Source organism: Pimephales promelas, chromosome 19 (genome assembly GCF_988280905.1).
Source record: "Pimephales promelas chromosome 19, fPimPro1.hap1.1, whole genome shotgun sequence".
Lineage (NCBI taxonomy): Eukaryota > Metazoa > Chordata > Actinopteri > Cypriniformes > Leuciscidae > Pimephales > Pimephales promelas.
In genome coordinates this window covers 3613100-3636051 of record NC_142787.1, presented here as the reverse complement: position 1 = coordinate 3636051, position 22952 = coordinate 3613100, and the positions used below count along the sequence as shown (strand labels likewise).

The window sequence follows — 22952 nt, the reverse complement described above, 5'->3', positions numbered from 1 at the left end:
TTAGACGCGATAAATCACATCCAAAATAAAAGTTTGTGAGCTCTGTATAATTATTTGTATTTATGCATGTATATATTTTAAGAATTATTTGCACGTAAATACTGTATATATATATATATATATATATATATATATATATATATAAATACTTAATCTATATTATATATAGATATAAATATTTCATATATGAATAACACATTTTCTTAAATATACATGCATGTGTGTGTATTACAAAATAATGATAATATTAACAATAAGTAACCTGATTGCCTTAAAATGTTAAGTTCAAGATTAATTTAATCACCAAAAAACTCAAAATATTATGTTATCTGAACTACATAAATAATCTAAGTTGATTTGACAAAATAAAAAATCATGAAATCATGAAAATATTTTTTTTTTACAGTGCACAGCACACACACTTTATTTTGGATGCGATTAATAGCGATTAGTCTTTGCACAGCCCTAACAGTCATCCGTTAATATCACACTTCAAATATCGCATTTTAAATAAAAACTTAATCAGACCGAACAGGACGTATACTCTTTGAAGCCACACACACACGGCACTTTATTTTAGATGCGAAAAGTTTGAGTACAAATCTCTGCATTTATCCTCAATATTTAATATCTTATATGTTTTTGTCTTGTTCCAACTAAATAAACTAATTCATTGATATCGCTTGCATGATGGACTCACGCACAATCTTGTTTTCTTCCTTTACAATGTATGTCAGGAAAAAAAAAATCACTTAAGAATGACACACACCATGAGCCACGGAGTCTAACAGGAAAAGCAAGTAACAGCAGAATGAAAATATTAATGAAAGCGTCATTAGCATAACATCCTCTTTGAAGTCGGAGGTTCTGATCCTTGGTCTAAGTTAACATCACAGACTTAGATCAAAGACCTAGATTTAGATCAAAGTCATTACATATATATAAAAAAAACATTACTGTAACTACAGCGAAGAGAATGATCAGCACGAGTAGAGAATGTGTTAATCATTCAAACAGAATCAGGTGCGTGGACATACCTTTTTCCAGCCAGAACACTGGTCACCAGTAAACAGGCCCAAATCCAAAGCCACGCTGCTCCCCTTCCACCCCACATCATTCTCCAAATGATGAATCCTCACTAAAGAAGAGAAAATACAAAGTTACGGTAATAATCTGCTACATGAATACACAAACAATAGCTTTGTGATTATATGGAGTGCATCAATTTTCCTTTGGAACATGATTGAAAATCTGATTAAACTTTAGACAAAAAAAAAATGCAGATTTTTAGCGCAACTCACAGTTAACAATCAGTCTGTCTATGGACAGCAATTTTGTGATGCTGCATGTAACATATCTGGTAACACATTAAAATATGGTTTCATTAGTTAATGTTAGTTTATAAAAATACAGCATTGTTTATTAATGCAATTTTAATATTAGTAAATGTTGAAATGAACATTAATAAATGCTCATTCTTAATGCATGTTAACTCAAAGCAGTGACTGATGTTAATTAATGCTTACCAATTGCACAATACCATTGATGGTAGTTTAACAAGTACTGAACAAAACGTTCATATTCATAATTACTGCGCGTTCATGTGAATTGGTGCTTGGTGGTGGTCCAAGCCCCCGTTACAGTTTATTTATAGATTAATACTACAGCAGTTATCAGGATTATGATGAAATAAATATTGCAAAATATAGGCTACGGCAGTCATTCCGCATATGAAAAAGCCACGAGCCCGCTATGCAAATGCTAAATGTTTAATCGCGCGTCCACCTTTTAGACTATTATTTTGTGCTCATGCACATTTAAGGCTGTGCATCATACGAACAGAGTTCTATACATAGGCTATGAAATATAGGCAAGAGCAGTGTGTTTTCATTCCGACGGTCGGCGCTACGCATTAACGCAAATCATTACACACACGATCGGTGCTCTAATCCCACATAAACATCACACAAAATGATTTACAGCTTGATTTACAGCACTTCCATGATGCATGGATACATCTGGGCAACATTTCCTGACTTCACACGGATTATAATGCGTACACACTCCATAACATTCACACTTTTAGAGTTCTGTCGCGAGAGTGCATCGTCTCTCAAGGTATCTCCAGAATTAGTATTGGGCGTGCGCCACGGGGTTCAGTAATTAAACTGGAGTAATTAAGCAAACAGTGCACTACTATAGCCAAGTTCGCAGCAAACATGCACACCACACAACATCAAAATATAAAAGTAGCTTATAATCAATTTCCAGGAATATGGCAGTACCTTTTAATGCCGTCGTTTTTTATACAATTTCCAAGACACAACCATCAAGTCACACAGGCTACACTTACGTCAAATAGATCGCACCTTATCGTCAAACTTTTGCAAACGTCTTTTATGTCTGGATGCGAGGAGATGCGAGCTGTTCTGAATTTGAGCTCGAGGCTGCTGCTGCTACTGCTGCTGCTGATGATGATGATGCTGCTGAGCGCGCGCAGCTCTCGCGCACTCTTCATCGAAACTCTTCCCGGTTTACAGCAAATTAGTCATCTACCAACCCCAAATCCATAACAATAACGCTTTACTATAGCAGAGCAGCAACTGTGCTACGTCCCCGAAATGAGATCACTTGAGGTGCATGGCGATTGTGTTACAGAATGGAAGGTACCAATCTCACATCGAAAGACCAATCCGTCCTATTTTTATATGCAGCACAATTTCACTTGCACTGCTGTCGACTTAATCTCTTTCAGTGGTCGGGGATCAAATCCTCTTACATTTTACCCGGATTTCGCCTCGTTCTCGCTCTCTTCCATTGCGTTGGAACAATAACACCAAGCGCATCATCTCCATCACAATTAGCATGCTATTAATTATAACACCAACGATGTTGAGCGCTGCCACGTACAAGGCATGACAGACATGCATGCACAAAACAAAACAAAATGCATGCCAAACCGCAGTGCATGCACATGCATACACCCAAAAATAAAGTGGAATGCATTGAATTTCTCACCGAAAAATCCCGATGACTCGAATCTATCTCCCCCCCCAAAAAATCACCTCTTCTCACTGACTCACCCACCGCCTGGAATATTGCACTGATATTTTTAAACAAATGCTTATGGAAGATCCGCAGTCCTTACAGCGCATCTGCAGAGGAGCTTTTTTTTTGATAATTTGCGTAGTGAGCACTCAAACTAAAAGCCGGAGGGTGTTTTAAACGTGACATTAACGAGGAAAACAGCGCATCTTATTAGAGGCCACGTCGCGAGCTTCCATTTCAGCCTGCTGAGTGTTAGAGAGCGACGATGGCACGGATTGAAACACTAAGAAAGCATTCATTCAAACTCCACAGCGTCTTGACGTTCATGTACATGTTCATGCGTGCGCGACACGGGCGCAGCTCGCGCAACTTTAACCTGATGCAATGCGAGCAACAGCTGCAACGCAAACACTTCTAGTTTTAAAGTTTTAAACAGAATCAGTCCGTTTGTAACGTCTCGAATGCCGTGTTTTCATTCTGGGAATACCTGAGCATAGAAGTCGGATCTTGCGTATCACGTTTCGCACGTGACTGTGCAGACGGTGTCATGTGCGTCAGGAAAGTTTTTACCCTTCGTTTAATAAGGAACTCATAAATGATTCACATTTAGACAGTGGCATTCATTCGAATGCATGATCCGCATGACTTCAGCACCACGGACAGCACACGAGACAACAGACAGCTTTAAAACGCTCTCCAGATGAGGTTTCTTACAGCAAGCACGTGCACTGGACTGGAGCAAGGGGTTTGTACAGCAGAGGTCTACTGGATGAAACCTCTGATTAAGCGTGATATTGGATGCAAGTCATCATGTTGTTTCCAAATAAATAAATAAATACGTGAAAATGGCAATCATTTTATTAATATTATTGACCAGGGTTGCATGTAATGTTGTAGTCAAGACCGAACCGAGACCAAATTAAGACCAGTGCGTGTTCAAAATAAGACATGACCAAAACGAGTCCAGACCAGCACTCCTCAAATTAATCTGAAAATCCACATTAACTGCCTGATAAATGTCAATTAGAATACACACACACTTTAATCAAATTAAATCATGCAGATTGAAGTTGCATCTGAATCTACATAAATTTTAGTTTTTACCTAGTATAAAATCAATATCACATTTGCAATAATGCTCATATTCGTGAAAACAGCTCTCTTGTTTGTGATATTGTTTAATTGTATCATATGTTATTCAGTAATATACAGAACAAGATCTGGTACAAGTTGAAATCATTTTGGTGACATTTTTTTTGCGCAAAAGCAACCAAACGAGTAATAAGTTATTGATTGCATCAGGAGTTTCATATCCAATTCCATTAATTATGTTTACAAATCAATCAGATAATGCACTGGTAACTTAATGATATCCCAGCAGTTGTGGTATTGACGGGTCTTGAATGCGTTTTGAGACCGAGACAAAAAAATTGGTTGCGAGACAAAGAGCGGTCTTGAGTATACTCGAGAACACTAGTTGCATGTGAATCATTTTCCGTGCATGGACAATATTTTGGTTTAAAATACTCCACAGACATGGTCATAAGTAAAACATGGATATAATTGTCCTTCTATTGTATTAGCATTTGTAGCCTGCCCTAAATGCACAGTGGTTTGCATTGTATAACATAATCAGACAAATGTTATTTGTCTTTATATAGTAATTTTAGACATTATTTTAATGATCTCAATTCTCATTCATGTCTTTAAAGTAACACCGGGTAACTTTTCAACCTTCATAATATGTTTCCAAGTCTTTTGTGATGGTACATCGACTTACAATTGTGAGTTGAATGACACGTCTGCCATAGCCTGACGGGGTCTGTAGTGTTTTTAATCGTACTTTTAAACTTCGGGTTTCGGGTAGTAACCGGCGAACAAAGAGAACTACAAAATCTGACTTATATCCGTCACTTCCACCACCACCCCCACTTTCTTAAAGGGCACATATCATGCTTTTAAATCATTCATTTTTACTTATAAATCATACATTTGTGGTCTATATAAAGCATAACTGCAATGCTTGGGTCTGAATTCCTCATTATTGTAGCTCCACAGGCCCCTTTTCTACCCCTTTTCTGATGTGCTTCTGTGAGCAAGTCGTTTCGAAGCGGCCCCTTTAAATAAAAAGGAGTTGCAAAAAATAATATGGGCAGATTGCTCGAAGTATTGGACCGGTAGTCAATGTCCTTATTTGTCAGTTCCGCTGCAAATACTGTAACGTAATTGTTCAAAAAACGTAATAGAGAATAGAAAAATCTGAACAGGTTGAAAAATATGACCAAAACAGAATATAAAGATATAAACGAAGCACCTGAAGAGAATAATTTCATCTTTTCTGTACTTATAAACACTCCAAATATACAACAAAATGCATTTAAGGGCTAAAAAAGTGGATTTTGCATGATATGTGCCCTTTAAAATTGGACGTGCGAGCCAAACGTTATAATCATGGCCGAAGCAGCAAAAAAACAACAACAAGAAAGCAAAGGTTTTATTGGAGCAAAGCAAAAAGAGAAAAAGAGAAAGTGATCGCGTTAAAGGCAGAACGAGGATCAACATTGGGCCAGGGTTTTCTGGCGTGAGCTGAAAGAGGTTCGAGGGCCAACCGATGTAAATTTGGCTGTCATGCTTTTGGACTATGACTGACTGACTATGTTACGGAAGCTATCTTATCCTCCGTTTATCTTCATGAATCAAAGTGATAGTAGAGTAGCCAATTATCAATCTGGTAGCGTAAACGATATTCTAGTTTTTGATGGTTAGCTATAAGATTGGTAAGGGCTACATTCTTGCAAGTAAATATATACGATGTACAAAATCATATTTTAGGGTACCTATGTCTGTGATATTCGTTTATTTTTCTTGCCTCAAGCTATAATGCAAATCGATTTGTAAAATTTGCAGATTCATATGGTAGCTTGATATTATATTGACGGTATATGGTTATTATCTACCACTCAAACGTTGCATTGGAGCGTCATATAGATTCAGTAAAACGGTAACCAATAGACTAGCTACTATAATGATTAGCTACTACATTTTTCGTTAGAAAAAAAATAAAACCCATGAAATTATATTCATATGACATGCTGAATTATATGCCACTGTACCTGGGATGAAGACATTTCACACACGACGCAAGCAGAACACCTGCATGTGACCTCCTCCGACAGTGTTCAGGGCTATCATAGTTGTCAACAAATGCACGTGCATGTAGGATGACAGTTTACGACAGCAGTAGAGGACAATACTGTTTCCCATCTCTAGGGGGAGCCCAAGAGCAAAAGCTACCTGGTGTTACTTTAACGCTTTTTCTATACTTTGAACATCTGTCCACAATATTACCCAGAATCACCACTGTTTGGACATGTTAAAATACAAATTAATGTTCAGCTACAGTGAGCAAATATTACAAGCCGCTAAACTCACTATTGAAGCTGATGTTGTGAGTATATTTCCAATTAATGTCTCACAAATACAAAGCAATGTGCCTCCTAAATGCTATTTTAACGTCACACTTGTGCATATGATCAAAATCAACATAATGCCGCATATTTTAATACATCCTTTCTACAACCAGAAACCTTTGTCCTTAAATACCCAGAATAATGAAGAAAACAAGCAAGGCTGGGACATCCTTCATGCACAGTATGCCAACAAAATATGCCAACCAATATGGGGCAGACAGTGCGCAGTTTATGTAACAGTGATTACAAGCTCGGGATTTAGTAAACCACTGCACATATTAATACTTCTCAGGCCATCTGTTTCACCTCTTGCTTGCCTTCTTTAAGGTTTAATATTCTTTAATAGACATTAAAGGGGACCTATTATGCAAAATTCATTTTTACATGGTGTTTGAACATAAATGCGTGTAGGCAGTGTGTATACACAACCACCCTGCAATGGTAAAAATCCACCCACTCTCCTTTTTTTAATCCCTATAAATTACAAGGAGTGTCTCAGAACAAGCTGTTTGCAGATTATAGCTTTTGAGATTTCACAAATGCTTAGGCCCCGCCCACAACTCCTGACGGACTCTGCGGCATTAGCATAGACCCCGCCCTCAGTTAGCTATACACAGTCTGCCATGTTTAATAAATCTACTACAGTTAATTCAATCAAGAGCAGTAAGTGATTTTGAGTTATATTAACAGCATACAGTAAAGAAGTAGGTACTTTATATTATGTTGATTTTACTTTAATACACATATCTAATATACACATGATTTATATATATATATATATATATATATATATGAAGAGTTCAGATGCAAAAGCCTCTAAGTGCCATTTGAAATTTTCTTCTAGAATGATCATTTTTATCAAGCTTGTATATTTAAGTTCAGTGATTTCACTTAAATGGCAATGATAATTACCTATTAATTGTTATTTAAGTGAAATTACTGAACTTAAATATACAAGTTTGATAAAAATCATCATTAAAGAAGAAAATTTCAAATGGCATTTAGAGGCTTTTGCATCTGAACTCTTCATATATATATAACTTTATATTTATTTGTAAGACATGTATTTGTAAGATTTTTAAGAACTTAGTTTAATACTCACTGGCCAGCTTTCGTGTATTCATTCAGAAAACGGTATATCAGAAGTATCGACTGATGGCTTTAAAACGCATGCAGATAATATGATGATGAAGAACTGCAATATCGCGTGAGCGTGACCATGACGACCGCGATAGAGAAGATAATTAAAACTAAACAGATGTGTTGTTAGTTTTTGGCAGAATATCCATTAATCTGTACTGGCTCCGCCCTCTTCTGGAAACATGGGAGGGGAGTAGCAGCTTATTTGCATTTAAAGACACATGCATGAAAACACGTGTAAACTGTGTAAAATGATCACTACAGAGGTGGGTGTTGGCGGTGATCCTCAGCTCTTCATCAAGGTTGGTTGTCTAAAAACCTCTTCTTGATGTGATCGTTTTTAGGGATATGCATGTCCGTGTCGAAGGCTTAGCTAGCTAGAAAACTGTAGGCTCTGCTGTAGTAACTAATAGTGCTGACAGTCACTCGCGATTGAGCGGTGAATGCGAATGTGCTCGGGGAGTGTTATTGTGTGTTAGGGGAGAGATGCGTCATCAAATAGGGGCGTCTCCAGGAGCTCATGGGCTCCAGTGCGTTATTGAGCCCTGTTTTAGCCCCGCCCAAACAATCTGAAAAATTGCAATGGTGAAAAACTGTTTAACGGTCTAACTCCGTATTTCAGTACTTCACAGTTCACAGTCTTTGTAATATGTTTTAGCAAAACATATGTAACATTTATAATGTGTTTAGAACTTTTTTGTAGAATTGCCTTTACAGGGACTTTAATCAGTTTTAAGTGTTGGTCTTAATAGTAAAGTTGCTATTAAGTTAAAATAACACTACTTATTACAGAATAAGTTACAAAATTTTACTTAAATTTACTTATCAAAATTTACTTATATAAATTTACCTATAAGTTATAAGTTACTTATCACAGTTTCAAAAAGTTTCAGCTTGTTCAAGAGAAAAGTAAATGTCTGATTTCCAATTCTGAGTTATGATTGTGTCACTAGAATTGGCCTGAGGCTATGACAGTAACTGTCAACCCACGCTTGAAATAGGTAGAGAAGGACGAATCTCAGATTATTCTCGCCTCTGAATGAAACGCTGGAAGAAGTGACATAATCAACACCTATGCGCCTCAACTGTTCAAGGCTGCCAGATTTTGTCACTATTTTGGGAGAACCAGCAACTAGGCTTCCTGGTTTCTGAAGCGCGAGATACAGTGAGGTGCACATTTAATCACATGACGGGTAGAAAAAGTGTCAGAAGGTACTCATAAGATTTGCCTGCCAAACCAGATGTGAATGTCATCCGCCAGGACACCAACACATGGAATTAATCCGGAGACAAGATAGAGAAGTAAGATAAAATATAGAATCTTTTCTATGGAAAAGAGTCTTTTCTGCATTTGTACAGTATATATATGAAGAGTTCAGATGCAAAAGCCTCTAAATGCCATTTGAAATGTTCTTCTTTAATGATGATTTTTATCAAACTTGTATTATTTAAGTTCAGTGATTTCACTTAAATGGCAATGATAATTACCTATTAATTGTTATTTAAGTGAAATTACTGAACTTAAATATACAAGTTTGATAAAAATCATCATTAAAGAAGAAAATTTCAAATGGCATTTAGAGGCTTTTGCATCTGAACTCTTCATATATATATATATATATATATATATATATATATATTACTTTCTAAAGAAATTACTATATGAATGATGGAATTAAATTGATAGATAAAATTAATAAAATGATAAAATATCAAATTATAAAATTGATATATGTGATAAATGATAAAAAAATGATAAATTATAAAATTAATAAAATGATAAAATGATACAATTTGGCAAAGAACATTATTCTAAATCTGTGATAAGAAAAAATTAAGTAAAAAAAAATGATTGTCAAAGTGAGAGTTTTGAACAAATATTCTACATTATATTAAATATAGTCTAATTCAATGGTTCCTAGGCTTTTTTAACCAGACCCCCCTTATGTTGAGAGAAAAAAATATTATATTGCACCCACATAAAGACACTTTGAGCCATGACCTTGCTTGCAAAATCCTATGGGTGTCATGATTCACCTTTCTCCTTAGCACTACACTTCACAATTCTTCCTGACTCCCACCTACACACACCCCATCATCACCTGCACCTGCAATCAATCACCCTCATCAGCTCCACTCATTAAAAGCCTGAACCACACGCACAATCATTGTCTAGTCTCAACTAGGACTCACCCAAGTTGTGGATGTTATCTCCTTATTTCTATACTCATCGTTATACTGGTGTTTTGGGTGCTTGTGGTGATACATACATGTGTTCTACTGCTTCATCTTCATAATCTTCCTGGTTGTTGTCTACCTGCAATGTACTTACCATTTACCTGTGTAGAATAAACGTGCTTATTGTTTCTCACTACTTCTGCGAGTCTGTATTTCCTGACAGACCTAACCAATTGGAGCATGAGCATACTTCACCAACTGATTGATCAGTTGTACTCCCTCACTCAAAATGGCCATCTAGTTGAGGAGTAGGCTGTGGACTTCCTGGAGCTGGCTTCTACAGTTTACCTATGTTCATTTTCCATGGAAGTTTTGGTCAAACAATTGCATTGAAGGGTGCTTTGGGATGTGCATGGCTGAACATTAGAGCAATATATTCTCTGTCCTGTGAGTTAACTCCAAAATTTGCTTCAGTCCTAGAATCAGTTCAGAGTCTATTCTAACCCACGAGTTAGCTCAAGAGCCTGCTAACGCTCCAGTGTTCAGTCAAGAGTCCGGTCCAGAATCTGCTCACTGCCCCAAGCACAACCAGATGCCCGCTCACTTCCCAAAGTCATCCAGGAGCCTGCTCACTTCCCAGAGCTCGGCCCAATGCTCGCTCTCATCCCAGAGCTCAGCCCAGTGCTGTCTAGTGTCGGCTCCAGCCCATAAGCGCAGTCCAGAGTGAGTGAGAGAAATTCCAGTCTCCGCTCCAGTGAGAGAATTTCCAGAGTCCATTCCAGTGAGAGAGATTCCTGAGTCCATTCCTGTGTGTAAAATCCCCATATCTGTTCCAGAAAAGATTATTTTAAGTAACTTTTCCTGTGTCTGTTCCTGAGAATATAATCCCCAAGTCTGTTTCAGAAAGTAAAATCCCCCGAGTCTGTTCCATAGAGGGAAATCAAATCAACACCAGTGAGTAAGATTCTCAAGTTCATTCCAGTGAGTGAGTTTTTCAAGTTTCTCCCAGTGAGTGAAATTCCAGAGCCCGCTCCAAAGAAAAAAGTTCTAGAGCGTCTTCCGCTCCACGCTCCACGCCTTATTCGCGCCGCAGGAATTAAAAATGATAGAATATTTCACTATGCCCAGATCCAAAATGGATCTTATAATAATTTCAAAAAAAGAGTAATATTTTATGCATAACACATATTTATAGATACATACAGTAGATGGAAAAATGCAATTGGGAAAAATGACAAAATATTTTGAATACAAGGACAACATAATAAAGCACAGCCAAAAAAAAAAAAAAAAAAATCCAGCGATCATTGGGAAAAGAAGCTTTGGAAGACGTAGTAATTATTACCCTCTGACACGAGGTCTATAATCAAGTTTAAGCCTTCTCTGCCAGTCTTCAGAGGGAGGAAACTGATGAAGGTCAAGAGTATAGCAGGTTAGACAAAGGTTCATCAAGTCTGAAACAGCATTTGGAAGAAGCCCAGCTATTTCAACCAGAGTGATTGTGAGAGCATGAACACAATTTCCTAAACCTGTAATCAGTAATTGATCAACATCTGTTGTAATGTAGGATAATAGTATTGTAAGTGCTTTTATAGAAAGGGTATATAATAGGTCTTGAAACCCTTAAAATATTAATACATATTCAAGGTTAAGATTGTTTTCCTAGCAGTAAAATGAAAGAAAAATGAAAGAAAAAAATAATAATTAGTTTCCTCTGTTTTTCTTACAACAAAGAATGTGGTTGAATTTGAAGAATACAGTCTTTAATTTGTGCAAAAACTGAGAAGATTGAATTACTTATCATTTACTTTGTCCAATATTGTGTAAAAAGAGTTTTTTTTTTTTTCAAAATTTAAGGAATGTTACTTTTTTAATGGCAAAAATTATGTTGCCACAGGGTTAATTGAGTTTATTCATGCCAATTGACAATCAACCATGGGATCATTGTCTAGGTCATTACCATCATCAGCATATAACAACTGGAGGCAGTTTAGACTTTTCATGAGTATTTCACATTCCATTATGCATGGAATAATGCTTGAATTAATGAAAATATAGTAGTATATTGTGTTATTTTAAAACACATTTGACCCTACTTTATTCTCCCAGTGGCTTTACTAGAGGTTCAAATAGCAAGAACAGCTGGTGACAGGTGGTAGAGGATTTACAGAAAGTTGGCTTGAGCATATAGAACCAGCTCGGCACCAGTGTGTTTCCATGGTAATGTGGAGTTAACCTTGTTTTCATGTAGCGTTTATCATTTCCTTTGCAACACAGACACATCACACTTGCTCTTACACACTTAAGCTAAATGTGTTTTTGTGTCACACTTACAAAAATAATTCAAGGGTGTGTTCATCTACATTAGCATAGCTTCTGTCCAGCACTCTCAAGGTGCCATCAATCAGAAATATGCAAATGTTTGCGCATAGGGAAAATAAGGAACATCAGAAAGAGTGGCTCCCTTTAGGGTGGTTCTATTATAATGATATAGCCTAGTTAAAGATATAATTATTGCAATCATTAAAGTTTATCATATAAAGTGTTTGGTATCCGTTTTAAATCTTTTTGGCAGAGTAAAAAAGTGTGATTCCTTATTATGGCCATATCCATCACTTTAGACAGATGTGCACAGATGGGATAAAAATGTTCAGGTGATTACATCAAGAGATATCCCTTGCCGTTTTAGCAATGTCTTATAGCAGCTGTGGATTCATAAATAACTTTAGAACAGTCTTTCTCAACCGGGAAATCACGTTGAACTGTCATGCATGACATAGGCAGAAGTACCGACCTACAGCAGTGTTAACAAAGCGAACATGCAAGTCAAACGCCATTTACTAATCATATAAATTAATAAATAAATAAAAAGGTAAAACAATGATGGCAGACTATTTTGAAGTTGGAGGAGAAAATGAGATGGAGGTCTTCGCCCTACCCTACCTTTTTGAACCGCATCCTATCTAGTGCAAGATGACCATTTGTGGTTAACAAGTATACATATTTTCTTTTTTTTTAGAAAAGGACAGATTGTTTCGCTAGATAAGACCCTTAATCTTCGGCTGGGATCGTGTAGAGCCCTTTGAAACTGCATGAAAACCGCAATTCGTACCTTTAAACCATCCCATCGAAGTCTACTATATGGAGAAAAATCCTGGAAAGTTTCATTCAAAAGCTTTTATTGCTTTTTGACTAAAGAAAGAAAGACATAAACATCTTGGAGAAAATGGGGTTGAGTAAATTAGCAGGAAATTTTAATTCTGTTGTGAACCAATCCTTTAAGAATCGAATTAGATGACAAGTTTACAAAAAGTATAAATGTATACATATTTGCCCTATAATTCATCTATTCAATTAAAATCGGAAAGAGATCTATAGATTTTAAATGTAACCTTAAGCTTTGCAAGCAACTCCAAAGGATCCTTTAGATATTTTAACACATCGTCCGCAAATAGGCTCTATGCACAGCGGTATTTCCAGTGAAGGTCTAAGGATGCTCAATAACTTTCGCCGATCGTAGAATCCGATGTAATAGCGAGAACTGCACGCTATTAATCATTTGTTAAGCATTAGTAAACAGTTAATTCATCATTTATAAAGCCTTAATAGACATTAATAAGCAGTTTATAAATACAGCAATAAATGCTTTTTTCTTGATTTATAAGCATATCCATAATGCGTTTAACAATTTTATGTTCATACTTTGTTAATGATAAATTAATAATTTCTAAATGAAGTATAACATTATTTACAAACCAGTTATTTAAGAGTTGTCAGTCATTTATAATTTTACTTAGAAAGTGTAAGTAAATGTAGTAAATAGCATTTATAAAGGAGATTTAAAGGCGTCATTTTTATAACACAGTGATACAGAACATAGAAATATTTAACACAGTCTTTAAATCTCCTTTATTAATACTTTACAAGGCATGAATTGTCCTCACTTTAGATGAGCTCACAAACAGTTAACTGACCATTAATAAATGCTTTATAACTACCCGAACCCTGAATTACAGCGTAAATACTAAAGTCCATCGCTATTTACTATTATGTCTGAATAATAAGATGTATGAATGTACATTTAAATAGTTTATTAATCATTTACTTACACATTCTAATTAGGCTAATCTTATGAACCACTGAAAACTCTTAATGTGTTGCCGAATTTTATACTCCATGGTTATATTAAAGAAACGTTAGTCACAAAAACAGACAAAACAGACACCCCTCGTTGTGTTTATGCTTGTTTTTAAAATTACTTTAAATAAACATAACTATATATAAAATTACATCTAAACGGATGAAAGTTTCGTTTCAAAGACGGGAGGACAGTACATTTGGAAGACTCTGCTATAATCCCGTTTTCCTCGGTTTTCCTCCGCTTTAATCTCCCCAACCGAAAACTGACGAGCATCATTGCGTCAAATGCGGAACTTATGCGTGCATATAGCCCATTGCGCTATTTAATGCTATTCGTCTTTTGTTATATCCTTTTATTTTTGAAATTTGTCTAATCCACTTCCCCAGGGGTTTGATAAATAATGCAAAGAGAAGAGGGGACAAAGTCTTGTTCCCCTGTCTTGTTCCCCTTTTCAGTATGAACATCTTTGTCAGATCACTTTTTATTTTAAATCTTTCAAAAGATCTTGTATGGTCAATCCTGTATATTACAGAAATAACTTCCTCTCGCCATCAAGTTCAAGATCAAGTTCATTTTAATTACATGAACTTGCACAAGGCTGACCAAAGTGCTTTAAAGAACAACCATATAAATAATAAGAACACATAAAACACAAATAAAGTATCAAAGCTAAGAGCAACCTTAAAACAGGAGTAGCAAAACATTATCAGACTCAAATATAAAATATAGCTGCGAGCAGCGATTACGGGCCCAAGCCGGTGGCACCGCAACCCCGGTTCCCGGTTCCGGTTACCTAAAGGCACCGGGGTGGCGGTGCCACCGGCTTTAAACTCCCTAAATCAGAGCTTATACAATGAGAATTTTCATTTGGCCCCAAAACAATGAACTCCTATAAGCGTAGCAGAAGAGAATTTAATGCTAGGGTTGTTTCTTTTTATTGAAATATAAATGTCTGTGTAAAACCTACACCATGTTTCCTTAGAATAGCACCCAGTAGACCATGTACCATGTACCATGTAGAGAGAAAATAGAGAAGGAGCCAAAATAGAGCTTTGTGAAAGTCATAGGTCAGAGGTGCCATAGAGCTGGAGAAATTACCTTTATCTTTACTGGACACTTTCTTTCAGACAGGTATGACTGAAACCATGTCAGAACAGAAGCCTTTAGACCCACCTAAGTCTCTAGTCAAGCTAAAATAGTAGGGTGGGCAATGGTGTCAAAAGCTGCCGAAAGATCTAAGAGAACAAGAACCACAGTATCTCTAGAATCAGAATCCTTTAGTACTCTCAGGAGGGTGGACTCAGTCCTGTGAGTAGTCCTAAAACCAAATTGAAAAACCTCAATTATTTGACAAAAGTTACTGTAGCCACTGTACGATTGGCAGGAACAGAGCCCATTTTGAGACACTTGTTGATACGAGACCCCATACCTGGCCCAACCGAATCAATGATTAATTTTAAAAATCTTGGGTGAATAATATCATTAGGACAAAATGAACGTCTGAGCTTGACAGTCACGTCTTTCAGTGTCTGGAGGTTGATTTGATCAAAAATCTCCCAAAAAACAGAATCAGGTGTCAAGATTGGGAGGACAGTTAAATTAGGGCAGACACAAGTCTTATTTTGGTGATTTTGTTAGTAAAAAATCTTTGGTTAGTAAAAAGTCTTCACATAGAGCATTTGTGGCAACAGACAATGTGTTAACAGATGGATTTACAACAGACCGAATGACTGAAAACAGAACCTTTGGGTTAGAGTGATTGGATCCAATTAAGTTAGAAAAATAAGCAGCTTTCACAGACTTAGGAGCATTCTGGTATGATAGACCTGTAAACCACATCCAGCAGGCACCAGGCAAACAAAATGCCAGCTCGTAAATAAGCCTTCGGTTTCGTGATGTATTCTCCGCGTTGTTCCTCGTATCCTCCTTTCACTTTCTCCTCGAGGTGTTAAGATGTTGTGAAGAGTTTATGAATGAGTCTATAACAGAGATGCGGATGTCTGGAGAGCTTGGCAGGCGTAGACTAGTCGCGTATAGCAGGTTACAGACACAGCAAACAAGCAGAGAAGAAATCAAAAGAGTAATATTCCTCTCGCCACGAGGGCGGAAATCATTCTGATGTAAATCCATCTGAGCCTGGTTAGGATATTGCTTAATTTATTTCTTCAGGAACATTCGCTGATAGATTATCATTCTGGATATAACTAATATTGGGAAGTTTGAAATGAAAAAGTCACATTCAAAGCTCCACAAGATCCATGCCGTGCATGATTAATAAAGAACCAAAGCGTGAATGGTTTAGTGTGTGTTTGTCTATACAGTCGCACATGGATGTTCTTCCCATTGGCAGTGCCGCTATTAAAGTCGGACAAGTTGACAGGACAGAATAGAGAATAGTTAATTATGGCAACGGTTATATTTCTCCGCACCATTAGGGGGCATTGACCTACCTCTAAGTAGGGTATTTATATAGCATGGTGACATGATGAAATCAGCTGGGGGTGAAATTGCTGTCAGGCAGTCGGAATCAGAAAGGCGGATGGATGGGTGGTGATTACAGCAGCAATTTTGTGAATGAAATTGAATGGCTTCAGGATCTTCAGGAAAGGGAAATGGAATGAAGGTATGAATGAAAAGAGTAAGGCTGTTTTCACTCTTGGTCCTTTTTCAGGGGTCTGAGCGTGGTTTGCTGGATTTTTGGCCCATGTATGAACCGATTCGAGACCGGCTCAGGAGGTGGTCTGAGTATGGTTCGCTTTTATCTTATGGTATGGTTTGCTGAAAATTCGCAATCTGATCACAAACGAGGCTCACTTGACTTTTTGCATTTGTGTATTTTTATTAATTTGGTCGTAAAACGCCTCCATACAAATGGTAATATTCATCATGGCTGCTGCTGGAAGAGTTATGGACTTGGGGAAACTACAGGACTTCTCCAAATTTGCTAGGAAGACTAAATAAAGCAACAACTATCAGCCACCCACAGTGATGCAGAAGTTTTACGCAAAACTGAAAGACAGTGGATATAACTGAACCGAAAAGTAAAAAAAAAATGATGCCAGACATATATGGCCATACACAAGATAAACTAAGGTGTAGTGGGTAATCAGCCGATGTCCAGTGGCCTCTCTACAATTTGTTCAACGAAATCATTGGGACAAGCCCCTGTGCGAACATAATCAATGTCATAGAGGTAAGTTTGACATGAATGATGAGGAAGAGAATTGTGTGTTCATTTCAGACCTGCTTTACCTGTTCATATTAATTTGCTCATAGACCCATTATACAATTATCTTCAAAGAGAAAATTTGGCTTAATGACATGTTTACAAAGCCAACACTTAAAATGGCCAAAAAAATAATAATTAAATACTAGGAATGGCAATATATAAACCTCTGCTTACATCATAAGCACGTCTGTGAACTCAGTCCAATGGCACGGAACATCGCAGGTGGGGTGATGTCAGGACCAGGAAGGTATAAAGCACATTGAATCCAAACATTGTCAGCTAATAGGCCGAAGCAAGTCAAACACAGGGACGCAAGGAGTATTGCAGTGAGACTCAGCGTCTCTTTCCGTTCTCAGGGAACAAGGGTTAAGGCCATTGCACACCGAGTCCGAAATTCGCATCCGAAATTTTCGCACGTAAAAAAAAAAATTCGACCTCACGTTATGTCAATCACGCTTGCACACCGGCTCTGAAACTTTCGTCCGTCATAAAATGAATCGGATCGGGTTCGATTTTCTGCGTTTTTCGCATCCAGAGCCAGCATTTTGAGAGGTCTTTTGACAATTCAGGGCCGGAGGGAGCTCGTCCTCAAATCATTGCACATATGTGCCGTGCTTTCAGTTTCGGTTTTCAATTCGATCAAGTGTTTATGTTCTCTTCTCTATATTGGATTATGAAATTAATAAACCTCCCCTTTCAATCAGATTGAAATTTAGGATCGAATAAGGTGTGATTGAGCAGCCTATTCGATAACTAATGTATTATTTGGGCACAATATACACAATAACAGCCTAGCTGTTCTGTCTGCCCAGCGCTTCCAACGGGCCGCGCGGGTGTGTGTTTGTCCGTGTGTGTGTCCATACCTGGTCCATTTCAGACTGACACACTGCCAGTCTCCGTTCAGAATCGATTGGTTCACGGAAATTGGTGGTCTTGTTTTTAATATGTGGCTCCAGGATCGCTAGCAAAGCATCGAACTGTCCCACTGAGATTCTGAGGTAAATTTTGAATCGCTCAGGATAAATTCGCAACTCCTTGATAAGGAACTCGACTTCCTCTCGGCGCAATTTCAGGATTGGGACGTAATATTTTCTCTTTCTTCTCTTTTCAATAAGAGAGAGGGCAAAAATCATCCTCACTGCTTGACGAATCCATTTGGTATTTTTGCGTTTTTTCCCGCAAAGGTTTAAGAAATACACAACGGACTCGGTGTGCAAGGTTTCTATGCGTGACAAATTTTTAGGCTGACGAACACGAAAATACGCATACAAATATTTCGTACTCGGTGTGCAATGGCCTTTACAGTTGTTGCCCGAGACGTTCCCTTGCGAGAGAACTCGCGCTGCGTCAAGGGTGCTTTGGGAAAATGCCATGCTTCACTGTGAGCACACTAAGACGAAAACACCTGACAACCTGGTGTAGAGCAAGTTCCAGATTGTAAAGTCCTACGAAAATGAGTGGAAAGGCCTGTATGGCCGTGATCGACTTGCTTCAGCCAATCAGAAGCTGACACTGTTTGATCACATGTGCTTTATAGCTTCCTGGTCCATGACGTCACATGACGTTCTGTCATGCCATTAGACTGGTTTTATGCCTGCTTCATGACGCAAATCACGCTAACATACAACCACATATCATTCCGATTAATTTTTGTTTGTTTTGTTTTTGCAAGCATGACACTAAGTCTCATGCCATTTGATGAAATAATATAAAGAAAAACGTTGTTTTCATCTAAACATCATTTGGGATCAAAAAGACCACAAATAGCACATAAGGTTTAAGGAAGGATGAATCGAAATCATGTCAATAATTTAATCAGCATTATTCCATAAATGCTGTTCAGTAAATGAAACTTGTATTGAGCGAGGAATATTCATTAAATCAGACTAGAAATAGATGTAGCATTAAGTCCTATTTTATTAGCAACATTTTGCCCTACATGTTGTTCCCATCATCTTTCATTAGCAACTGATGACGACAACAACAGCAGCATCAGAATTCATGACAGCTCCACACGTTCTACTGGATCTACAGTAGAAATCGGTGATTAGGGGATTTTTAAGCAGTCATCCAGCTGAAGCAAAGAGAAAGGCTAGCAAATCCATCCAGGTAGAGAAGAAAAGCTCACTACAACAAATTACCACTTTCATTTCTTCAATCATTGACCAGCAGAAGAAAGACTATTGCTTTTTTTTTTTTTTTTTTTTTTTTTTCGAAACAAGAGGAAAGGCACCAGAGGGAATTGGAGTTGGAACGAGAGCGTTACAAGCTCCAAATGGAAGTGGAAGAGAGGCGACACTGTGCACGGATGGAACATGATTAGGCTATGATGAGGATGCCGTGTCAAGTGATGAGCTCGGCTGTAACTAACACTTTTCCTCCTATGAACACACCGTTGTGCCCCAGTGAATTGGTCTCTCAAACCCATCCAACTCAATAACCGTCTTGTCATACTTTGACTGTCGTACACCAACCAAGTGCTTCATTTACCGGTCAAGGAGTCAGTAGTACCAGCAGTAGTGTGCAGATACTGTCTTCTATCTTGCACAAGTTAAGCAGTTCTGATAAATAATGAAATTCCAGATTCAACTGAAATTGTTGATGGAAATTTCCCTTATTTGTTACAAGGTTTGTTCTTAAGATAAATACTTTATCCACGTGTTAACACATAACCAGACAATTTTAGTTTCGATATATATTACATATAAATATTTATGTGTTTTGTGATGAGCGGTATTTTGAAAAATTATTTGTTGACATGTGGCAGTTTTACAACACACTGACAATAAAGTTGTTTCCAACAGTATAAAATGTGTGTACCTGCACTGTATATACTACACACAACACACACACATTATATATCAGAGGTTGCATTAACCAAAAAATTCTACGTCATTGACAGAATTCTTTAGCAGTGACAGAAAAATCTGAAAGCCGTCCATCATTTTATTCGATATATATATATATATATACACTCACCTAAAGGATTTTTAGGAACACCATACTAAGGGCCGGTTCACATATCGCGTCTTTTGCGCGCTCAAGTTCGTTATTTCAAATGTAGGCGCGCGGTATGCGCGCTCATAATGGAAGCGACGCGGTCGCGGTGCGACGCGCTCGTTTTTTCCAGGCGCGTCCGCGCCGCATCGAGATAAAAACATCTCAACTTTTCAGAATGCCGCAAGCGCACCGTAGGTCACGTGTCACGTCAACCAATCAGCTTCCTCGCCATTTTTGTTACCTCTTCTTAAAATATAATCAAACTGGTCCTTGTCCACTCTGAAATAGGCTTTGAACCTCCCATTGTCCAGGCGGAGTTCCTGAATCAGCTGGTGAAATTCCCCATGGTTCTTGCGTTTTTGTAGTATGGGGTGCACCCAAACACTGCGGCGTTTTTTTACTTTTCTGAGTAAATAAATCTTGTAACAGAGTTACAGCAAAGGTTTTTCGGTGGTGGAAATCCATTGCTGAAATTTCCTTCATGTAATGGAGAGCGCAGCTGATGGTTGCTTAGCAACGACAGACGCCTCCGGAGTGCAACCGCCCTAGCGCTTCTTTGGAAAAAGGAGAACGCGTGCGCCTAGCGTTTTCTACGCGTTTTTAGGCGCGATATGTGAACGGCCCATAATACTGTGTTTGACCCCATTTCACCCTCAGAACTGCCTTAATTCTACGTGGCATTGATTTAACAAGTTGCTGAAAGCGTTCTTTAGAAATGTTGGCCCATACTGATAGAATAGCATTTAGCAGTTGATGGAGATTTGTGGGATGAATATCCAGGGAACGAAGCTCCCGTTCCACCACATCCCAAAGATGCTCTATTGGGTTGAGATCTGGTGACTGTGGGGGCCATTTAATACAGTCAACTCATTGTCATGTTCAAGAAACCAATTTGAAATGATTCGAGCTTTGTGACATGGTGCATTATCCTGCTGGAAGTAGCCATCAGAGAATGGGTACATGATGGCCATAAAGGGATGGACATGGTCAGAAACAATGCTCAGGTAGGCCGTGGCATTTAAACGATGCCCAATTGGCACTAAGAGGCCTAAAGTGTGCCAAGAAAACATTCCCCACACCATTACACCACCACCACCAGCCTGCACAGTGGTAACAAGGCTTGATGGATCCATGTTCTCATTCTGTTTACGCCAAATTCTGACTCTACCATCTGAATGTTTTAACAGAAATCGAGACTCGAGACAGAAATCAGACCAGGCAACATTTTTCCAGTCTTCAGCTGTTCAATTTTGGTGAGCTCTTGCAAATTGTAGCCTCTTTTTCCTATTTGTAGTGGAGATGAGTGGTACCCGGTGGGGTTTTCTGCTGCTGTAGCCCATCCGCCTCAAGGTTGTGTGTCAGTTTCCTTTCCCATTCTGAGATTCAGTTTGGAGTTCAGGAGATTGTCTTGACCATGACCACACCCTTAAATGCATTGAAACAACTGCCATGTGATTGGTTGATTAGATAATTGCATTAATGAGAAATTGAACAGGTGTTCCTAATAATCCTTTAGGTGAGTGTATATTGTGCGGTGCAACAAGAAGCAATTATTGCACTTGATGATGATGATGATGATGATGATGGTAGGGTGATTGTTCCTTTTGAGCAAACACCGGCAGCAAGCTTTTAGTCTTCCAAAAACCCAGTCAGAGCCCATTCTTGCACAGGTTATTCTGTAGTTGTACTGGGCTTAAGTGAAACCTTGTCCATCTGCAAATGGTATCTGTAAACATGGCAAAAGGAGGTAAGAACAGCATCACCTATTATTGTTAAAGGATAGGTACAGCCTAAAAATCTTCAGTCCATGCTGGAAATACTTTTTCTAAAAAGGCTATTATTTGCAAAAACACGTCCAACATGCAACTTTCCAGGCCATCCAACATTAATATTCTAAAACTGTAGCTTATGGTCCACAACAGCCTACAGCAGTACTGAATAATAACCATTGTGATTGTATAAATCTACCTTTGTTTAAAAAAAGGTTCAGCGATGAACACGAGTTTTATCAATGGCACCAGCACACTGAGGGAAACCCCATTTATCTCTGAAACCATTAACAATTACACTCAAATAATTTCTGTGTGGCACTTTAATAAACTGTGGAATTATAACTTGTACAATTCCTTGCAAAACTGCTCTTGTTATTATGCACACTGTAGAGATTCCTATTCCAAACAGGTGAGAGATGGTCTAAAACTTCGTGTTAGTAGATGGTCTCCATAAAGCCACTGCAACGGCTTAAAGGTCTTCTGTAGCATATCGTCGTCTGTTCAAGATGAGGTCTTAGTTCATGACATATAAACAGGAATGTCTCCCTGCTTATTCTGAAGTTTATGTTCCAGTCAAAGTCAGACCAAGACTCAGTGCTCCCTCACCAAATGCGTGATCGGTTTAGTAAGTAAGTGGAGTGGTAAAATTGTAACATGGTAAAAACAGAACATATTACAATATTTGGATGAAAGGTATGATCAAGTGAGAAAACATCTTGGTTACATATGGTAACCCTCGTTCCCTGAAAGAGGGAACGGAGTCGCCACGTCGAGAACGACAAATAGAAATCTCGCTAGAGAGGCCAATCTATCTACTTTGAGTGAAACTAAACAAGCCAATTCACATTGACATGCAATCATTCGCAAAAGCCGTTCAGCCTTGCAACACGGGTATATAATGAGCATAAAGTGCGATTGCAGATTTTTACTGAGGAGCCAAGCCTGAAAAGCTGGCCGCCCCTACGGAATGTGGT

General features: G+C 38.0%; 1 protein-coding gene and 1 pseudogene across 4 annotated transcripts in view; one reads left to right on the top strand and one right to left on the bottom strand.

Moving 5' to 3' along the window:
* gabra1 (gamma-aminobutyric acid type A receptor subunit alpha1) overlaps positions 1 to 3511 on the bottom strand; it is a 40726-nt gene extending 37215 nt beyond the window's left edge. Inside the window, exons 1-2 of one of the 4 annotated variants that reach the window (XM_039688209.2) lie at positions 3019 to 3511; positions 1038 to 1138 (exon numbers count right to left, since the gene is read on the bottom strand). In XM_039688209.2, coding sequence (XP_039544143.1) covers positions 1038 to 1117 — 80 coding nt within the window. In that variant the 5' untranslated portion in view covers positions 1118 to 1138; positions 3019 to 3511. Of the gene's footprint in view, positions 1 to 1037; positions 1139 to 2285; positions 2765 to 3018 lie in introns of those variants that run through there. The other 3 variants (XM_039688206.2, XM_039688205.2, XM_039688207.2) reach the window with 3 other exon arrangements.
* LOC148970704 (uncharacterized) lies at positions 2408 to 19813 on the top strand (annotated as a pseudogene).
* The last annotated feature ends 3139 nt before the right edge of the window (positions 19814 to 22952 follow it).